The sequence below is a fragment of the Ursus maritimus genome, unplaced genomic scaffold (genome assembly GCF_017311325.1).
Source record: "Ursus maritimus isolate PB19 unplaced genomic scaffold, ASM1731132v1 scaffold_34, whole genome shotgun sequence".
Classification (NCBI taxonomy): domain Eukaryota; kingdom Metazoa; phylum Chordata; class Mammalia; order Carnivora; family Ursidae; genus Ursus; species Ursus maritimus.
The window spans coordinates 21,321,000-21,329,438 of NW_024426008.1; the positions used below are offsets into that span (position 1 = coordinate 21,321,000).

The window sequence follows — 8,439 nt, forward strand, 5'->3', positions numbered from 1 at the left end:
AAAGAATATACTTAGATACTGACTATAAGATAAAAGTTACTGCTTTTAAAAAGTATGGCAGCACAGGATCAAAAAATATATGTTATGACTTTCACAATGGTCATCTCTTGAAGTAAAAGAATTACTTCTGTGATGCTGACATTGTTCCAAAGTTTAAGAACTACTTTATGACAGAAGAGAAAAAAATGTGTTTTCAGAGCTTGTGGCATATTCTTTTGTATCCTGGATAACGACCGCAATCTTTTACTTTGAGAGGGTATCTGACTTCTGGTAACGCTCCTTCAGAGGCAGGTCTAAAGAACATGGCAGGTAATAATGTTTCAATTAGAAACAAACTGGAGAAAAATAACAAAGGTCTGACATTCTTACCATATAACCAAAGCTCTACTAAAAATGGGCAAAGAACATGAAGAATCAGCTCACAGAAAAAAAAGGGACAAGTAGCTTTAAGCATATGAAATAATACTCATTAATTAAGGACAATAATTAAAGCAATGAAATACCATTTTCCACCTATCATCTAGGCAAAAGTGAAAACCCCTGCTAACATACTAATTTGGCAAAGGTCTGGGGAAAAAGCAGGCACATTTCTTGTCCTTGGTGAGAATGTACCGTAGTTCAACTTCTTTGAAGAGCAACTGACACTTATAAAAATTTAAAATGCATGTGTTTTCTGACCTAACAATTCCATTTCTAGGGATTTATCTTACAGACGTGCTTCCACAAATGCACAAAGGAGTACTTGAGTACTATTTGAAAGAAGAAAAAACTAGAAACTATCCAAGTGCCCAACAGTAGGGACTGGTTTAAGTGAATTATGTAAGTCAGACAATGAAACATTATCTAGTCATTAAAAAGAATGAGGTAGATAAAATGTAAGTATACTGAAATAAAACGACCCCTGAGGTGGACTGCGAGAAGGAACCGAAGTAGAGAACAAGTGCAGAGTACACACCCACTGGTCTCTGATTTTTTTAAGTGCCACACGCAGGAACATGCCCAAACACAAAATATCTCTGGGTGAACACAAGAGAAACTGGAACAGAATTTAAGTGAGAAAAAGACGATTCTACAATTTCTGCTGAAGCTTTTAATACACTTTTCAGCAACTGATAGAACCAGCCAATGATAAATAAATCAGTAAAAAAAACACTGATGGGATGAACAGCACTATCGACCACCCTGATTTAATTGACATTTGCAGAGTATCGCTCCCACCAGTTCCACAAAATAAGTTCTTCTCAAGATACTGCGATAGACCACGTCGGGCCACGAAATTAGTCTTTAAAAATTTAAAAGGATCGAAATAATAGAGTATGTCAAGAATCCCCAATACTTGGAAATGTAAACACTTTTAAATAACCATAAACTAAACCCATGGGTTGTTCTTAGTTTATCTCCCCTCTTTGGAGGCAAGGCCTTGGGAGGCAAAAGGCACTGCGTTGTTAATTTCTCGTTACCATCATAATGCCTTGCTGGGATCAGGTTCTCAGAAACAAAAAAATAAAAACAAAAACTGTTTATACAGCTAAACTGTAAAATTAAAACAATCTAATTTTATTATTTAATGATGTCTTTTACTATTAACACTTGGCAGAATTTTCTATTAACATTCTATTTTTATTCATTTCTAATTTAAAATATTCAAATTACAATGTTATACAGAAAATTTACTTAATGGTGAATAATGAATAATAAAATCTTGTCATACTCTGGAAACAACTCCCTAGAGAATCTCTTCTTTCATTTTGTGACAGAAAAGTGAGCCACCTTCCACATGGCCTTCCACGCTCTCCCTCGTCTCCGGCCCTACAGAACACAACAGGTATGTATCTGGTCACGCAGCACTAACTCATGCGTGTTTGAAGCAGCACTGACTAAATCAAGTATTCACCAGATGCTAGCAGTTCTCGTTGGATTTTTCATAGGAAACAGTTGTTATCACCAGTTTTAGTTCCCCAGTAAATTAGAAGCTTAAACATATAAAGTGACTCAAAAAAACGTTTACTACTTCATATACAGTACCAGAAGTACTATGGAAAACTATTTCATATTTAAATACACAGAAATACTATTTTTTTGAGGCAATTAATCCCTCAGAAACATCTTTTCATACCCCCTATAATTTCATCTGGAGAGCTGTTACAGCATCTCCAAAGGATCCCAAAGAACTATAAAACTTAACAACTAGAATTTTCTCTGCTGACTTTACAAATTTATTCTAGGCAGTAATTTTCATGTTTAATAACATCATTGGACAAATTCATTAAAGAAGTAAATATCAGGACTTCAAAAAATATCTACTAAAGGAGGCGCCTGGGTGGCACAGTCGTTAAGCGTCTGCCTTCGGCTCAGGGCGAGATCCCAGCCTTCTGGGATTGAGCCCCGCGTCAGGCTCCTCTGCTGGGAGCCTGCTTCTTCCTCTCCCTCTCCCCCTGCTTGTGTTCCCTCTCTCACTGGCTGTCTCTATCTCTGTCGAATACATAAAATAAAAAATCTTAAAAAAAAAAAAAAATCTACTAAAAATGGAAAACTGTCACGGTAGGATATTAAATGAAAAAAGGAGAAATCTCATTTACTGTAAATTTAATATCATTAAAATACAGGCATATGGATAGAAAAAGACGGTAATAAAACAATGAACAATTTTCTTCTTGGCAATTTTCTGCAGTTCTCAAATTTTCTATAATAGACATGATTTCATTTTATTATTAAAAATAAAAAAAAGAGCCAAAACCAAACAAAATCATAACAAACTGTGGTTTTATTAAACTTACATTAGCCACCTTTTCAATGTAAGTCTTCATTGTTTTCACAATCACTTTCCTGTCCTTAAAAAAGAAGAATTAACTTTTGTTATAACTTTTAGTGACAGCTTAACAATTATATAGTCACAATTTTATATAATACTAAAAACTCCCGCCAGTCTGGCATACTCTTCACTAGGGAAAACAGTTATGAGCCAGAACAAAAAAATAGCAATATACTTTAAGTCCTTTCAGAACTATTACAACCTTAGACCTCTTTGTGACAAGGCACTGAGACAAAGATCCAGAACCCGAAGACTACTAGCTGTAAGGCAAACCTAGTGAAAGAGAGAACTCCTTCAGTGTCTGAACAGACTTGAAATGCCTGAGAGTGCGGCATGGACGGTACTTAACTTGCTGAACAGAATTTAAATTTGTATTCATTTAAAAAGTGGGCAAAGTACAACTCTTTTAAAGACAAAATTCTACTGATCAAGGAAATGAGGATCATCTCTGTGAAACTTCTGTATTTAACATGGATCTTCACCTTTTCCCTCAAAGTACTGAACACCCACGTGAGCAAACGTGTGGCTAGCTGCTCGTTATCACCTCCTGCTTCTCCCGCCCCCCATGAAGATCATTAAATGAGGAACCAAAGAACCCCCCAGGCACCAAAACTTCTACAAATGTAAGCCTGACACAAACATCGTGTTTACTTGCTCAATGGGTCCCTTCCCAAATAAAGACAACTCAAGCTTTTTGTACTTCAATGAAAATTCTCAACAAAGAAACCCTAGGCCCTAAGAAAAGCCAATTCCTGGGAGGTCCCGAGGCGCAACTCTGCAAAGGCATTGCTGTTTACACATCAGGGCGAAGACCACAGGACAGGGCAAGTCTAAGGGTAAGGGAAGGCACTCCAGCCCCAAGGGCTGAAGGGCCCGCTTACCTTGGGTGTGCCGTGCCACAGGCAGTTCATGGCCACTCTAGCGCCATCGTGTGTGTGCGCCAGGTATATCACGGCTTCGCGGATGGCTTCGATCATCTCCTGGGGAACAAATGCCACCAGGCTTTATTTTTTTCTTTTTTCCTGCCTTTTTAAAATCTGTCTACTGAGGGGCAGTTATGCACGGAGGATGAAAGACAGTACAGGTAGTAAACAATTTTTCATTTTGTAGACAAGCATGCAGAAACAACTTTTTTCTAAACATTTTTTCCCTATCAAGAGCAGCAAGTAGTGGCAGCAATTTCTATTAAAATACCTGAGTTTCACCAATATCTATTCAAAAAAGTATATATTCTAAAAGATTTTTCAAGAAAAAGAAATCTAGGAAGTGGCTGTGGTAAGAAGGGAGTTTTTAACAGTAAAGCCAGATAAAATAAATAAAACGTTTTTCCCTAAGAGAATCGTGTATATAATGAGCAGAGAACCAAACACTAAATTTGGCTGAAAAAGTTTCTCTTTTTCAGTTTATCACTGGATTACTTCTAGAAATCATTTTAATAATTCACCATAAGAACACTTAAAAAATATTTCCCTAAGAAAAATCAGCCTATTAGACTGGGCCCCCATTTATCAACGACCTCTTTAGTAAAAGCCCAGTCAGTAATCTCTTACAAGGTAGTTCAGCTTCTTTATAAACTTTCTTCTTCACTGTCCATGTACGTAATTTCTTAATTCTATCTGGTAAGTCTAGTCTGTAGATGCAAATGAGTTCTGACAGCTAAAAGCTGCAGGGCCCTACTTTAGTCTGTTCCTGACTTAAAATTTTAGAGTAAATCAATAAAATAAATACAAAGTCTCCGACCACAATAGAGAGAGATGGGTACGTATTTTCATCAGTAAGGAACAAGCGATTTCATCCTTAACTATTGTGTAATCCTTCCCCAGGATGGCTCTCAAAAACACAGCTCTCATATATCTAAACTCACGAATCTATTCCAAGCTACCCAGCTGAAGAGTGAATGCTCCCAGGGCCAGGAAAGATTTGCCTCATTACTGTATATTCACACTAAGCTCCCAATGATTTTTGTGTTATTAATACATTCAACACTAAAAAAATATTTTCCACCACTGAACATATCCAAGTGCTCATATTTTCACTTCTCAAAATATAGTCCTGCCTTAATAAACCCAGACCTGTCAGAAACCGTGCTCTGCAGAAGAGAGCGAAATCCCTGACAGAGAAGCGGCAGCCGCCATGTTCGCTGGACCACAAGCTTAGGTGAGCAGCTCCTCTTGGAAAAGTCCTTTCTCTACGTCAATTCTGAGAGGGTCAAAATGCCTATGAATGTTTCACCTGGCACATTTGTTAAAAAGAAGTCAGGGTCATTATTTCAGTTATCCCTTACTACTGAAATGAGGACAAACGGGCAATGAGTTCAATTTGACGAGGCAAGCTAAGTTAAGGGGACTGAATGATGAATCCTCATTTGTATTCCCATCACTGACTTGAAGGGCAGTGCAAATTACCTTCACTCTCTGTTCCTTATCCTTCTAGCATATAAGGTCCAGTTTTTCATGGTCCGTTTAGTTTTACATAAGTGTCCTCCCCTAACCTTTTAACATTGACATGATTTTTGTATCAGCACAGGTGAATTTCAAACCCCCTGAATGCCAAACATCTGTTTGTGAGTTAACTTTCGGTATGGTTAGGTAGAGGACAGTTTCTGGCTTATAATTAAAATATAAAAATCCAACAAGATTGATAAAACTGTGGCTAATTCCACTGTCTTCTGACAAATATCTAATGGAATCAGTAGGCTTGTTCAAAGGATGTTTAGTGCCTTATTTTTTCTAAATGAGGAAACAGCGGCATCTGGGGTGGGGGTGGGGCTCAGTCGGCCAAGCGTCCGGCTCTTGATCTCGGCTCGGGTCATGATTTGGGGTCGTGAAATGGAGCCCCGCACTGGGATCCATGCTGTGCATGGGGCCTGCCTAAGGTTCCCTCCCTCTGCCCCTCCCTCTCTCTGTCTCTCTCAAATAAATAAATTAATTAATTAAATAAATGAGGGAACAATTCTTTAAAATTTCTGAAAGACAGGTACATCAAAGCAGCATTTTACATTTTAACATGGCTCCTCCATGTTTGGTTTAAAAACCAAAAGCAAGAACTTACTGATCTTAACTTTGGGGGTGCATAGGTAAAAAAGTCCAAGAATACTTTGTGCACCAATGAGTGCTTAATCACAGCTTCCCTGAAAAGAGAGAAAAGGGAAAAGAGACTAGGTCAGACCTAGCACTACATACAGTAACAGAGACAGAGGCGGCCTAGTTGTCCTAAACTAATCAAAGCCAGCGAAATGGTTTTAGCAAATGTCATCTGTCATAAAGCAGAATACGTCTTTCAGCAATATACCAAAAACACAACAAACTTTCAGACTATAAAAATCTTTTAGTAGCCTCTACAATCAAAACCAGCATACAAATTTCTACTATCTAGTCAGCCAAGATTTATCATCATTCCAAATACATTCCACCATCTTCAGTAAGGACATCTATGCTTTCACCCAACAATGGACACGTGATTAGAAATCCATATGTGCACTGGTTTTTTTTATGGCTATTTTCTTTCTGTCAAGCACCCTTCACAATGCTTAGCTTCATAAAATAATTTTAGCACAATTAAAACATGAACAGAACGAAACAGCATCAGCAACTGCAATAACCCCGAACTGATCCAAGCCTCCCAGTGTGACGCTTGCGGAATGCAGACGGACAGTGCACGCTGCTGATCAAGCCACCAAAGCTGTCAAGCTGACACGGGGTACCTGAGCGGCCGGCAGACACAGCTTGCCTTTATGGGCAAAGCACTGTTCCTAAGTGTTTTGGAAATATTAACCCATTTAATCTTCATAAACCTCCATGGAACGTGTACTACTATTATCCCAATCTCATAGATGTGGAAACTGAGGCACACAGACGTTATAATGCCCAACGTCACATAGTTCGTAATGGGGGGGGCCCACGAAGATTTATACCTGGGCAGTTTGGGTCCCAAAGGCTATGCCTTAACCACTCTGCTATGGTACAAATGCTAACAAGGCCACGCGCCTGAGCATCTAAGCTTTAAGATCCAATTTAAATAACGCAATCCATTTGGGAAACCATCTACCTTTTCTATGCAAGGGTTATATAACATTTTCTTCTTTCAAATGCTAAGAAAAGACAAAACAGCTTTCTTACTTTTGGGCCATTGGAGTTAGAATCTGCTTCATTTCATCCATGATAAGCTCTAGTTTTTCTGGCTGTACCTCTAACACTTTGTCCAGGGTTGGGTGATCTGCTGACTGCAACGAGAAAAATCAAACCCCTCTAAATTTAATCACATTTCTTCAAATTCAGAGCAAAGAAAATCAATTATAATTATTTCAAATAAACATACTATAAATTTCAGATTTCCCATATTTATACAATGAAAGCCCCACTGTAGGTACGCTCATGGAGTAACCTGATTATCTGATTCTCACGCTGTACACCCACCAATGTATTTAAAGAGCCAGCCCAAACAACCAACCAGCTCAACCCGTTGACAGGCGCTAGCACGTGCCTAATCATAAGAGCAAGTACTCAGCTCACAAATTCTTGCCACCCTACGCTTTGTAATTAGGTGGCTATTCCTACTGTGACAGTTACAAAAGAAACAAAGCACTCTGTTCAACCCAGGAGCTGAACCTGACTAGGGGAAGCAAGCCAGGAAATAACCCAGATCCCAGGAGACAGATGTGTGCGTTTAAGTCCCAAGGTCTGAAATAGACCCTTTAACTGGCCTAGTCCCCTTCCTGGCCTTTTTCTTTTTTTTCCCCCAAAGATTCCATTTATTTATTTGACAGAAAGCCAGCAAGAGGGGGAACACAGCAGGGGGAGTGGGAGAGGGAGAAGCAGGCTCCCAGCGGAGGAGCCCGATGTGGGACTCGATCCCAGGACTCCAGGATCATACCCTGAGCCGAAGGCAGACGCCCAACAACTGAGCCACCCAGGTGCCCCTGGCCTTTTTCTGATTCAATCCCTGTACTACATCCAAGGCTGGTTCTCTCTCCTCCCTCTCCTCCCTGGATACAACGAAGAAAAGGACAGCCCAATCACGAAGACACACAGAAGGCTGCAACGGGGAGCCCGAGGCACCTCCGAGCTGGTTAGGGGGTGGGTACAAAGCTCTGCTAACTACGAAGAGTCGTCTACCTCAGTCTATCAGAAACGGACGTACTGAAGCATTACCCAGAGCATCTGGGAGGGAGTACCCGTGCAGTTTAATTTAAAGGGGATTTAGAGACAGTGCTCTGGGAGAGAGAGAAATCTAAGTCTGATCATTTGCTCATCACACCAGAGACAAAATAATCTAAGAGAATAAAGGGTAGGAGACAGTCTTTTCATGGGCCAGCCAAAGCAAAACGACATTCTGAAAACAGGGCACTGGAAGGTCAGGAACCGCACAGAGAGAGAGTAGAAACGCTCGTAGAGCGTCCTGGGGTGCCACCTTGTAAAGCTGAAATGTGTTCCCGTACAGCTCCTCGGCCAGCATGTTCCTCTGCTCCAAGATGGCTTTGTCATTGTACGCGTACTCCACGACGGCCGACGCTTCCGCGTGCCGCAGCATCTTCCTCACGTGGCCCTTAAAACTTCTCATGATCTCCGCGATCTGCACTTTACTCCTAAACCCAAGGTGACCGGGGGGGGGGGGGGGGGGGGGGGGGG

The 8,439-nt window shown here is 40.3% G+C and overlaps 1 protein-coding gene across 1 annotated transcript in view; it reads right to left on the bottom strand.

Moving 5' to 3' along the window:
* The window catches only part of PUM3 (pumilio RNA binding family member 3), a 41,635-nt gene that overhangs the window by 25,164 nt on the left and 8,032 nt on the right, over positions 1 to 8,439 (bottom strand). Inside the window, exons 7-11 of the mRNA XM_040620291.1 lie at positions 8,222 to 8,396; positions 6,931 to 7,034; positions 5,864 to 5,942; positions 3,694 to 3,792; positions 2,778 to 2,831 (exon numbers count right to left, since the gene is read on the bottom strand). Coding sequence (XP_040476225.1) covers positions 2,778 to 2,831; positions 3,694 to 3,792; positions 5,864 to 5,942; positions 6,931 to 7,034; positions 8,222 to 8,396 — 511 coding nt within the window. The remainder of the gene's footprint in view (positions 1 to 2,777; positions 2,832 to 3,693; positions 3,793 to 5,863; positions 5,943 to 6,930; positions 7,035 to 8,221; positions 8,397 to 8,439) is intronic.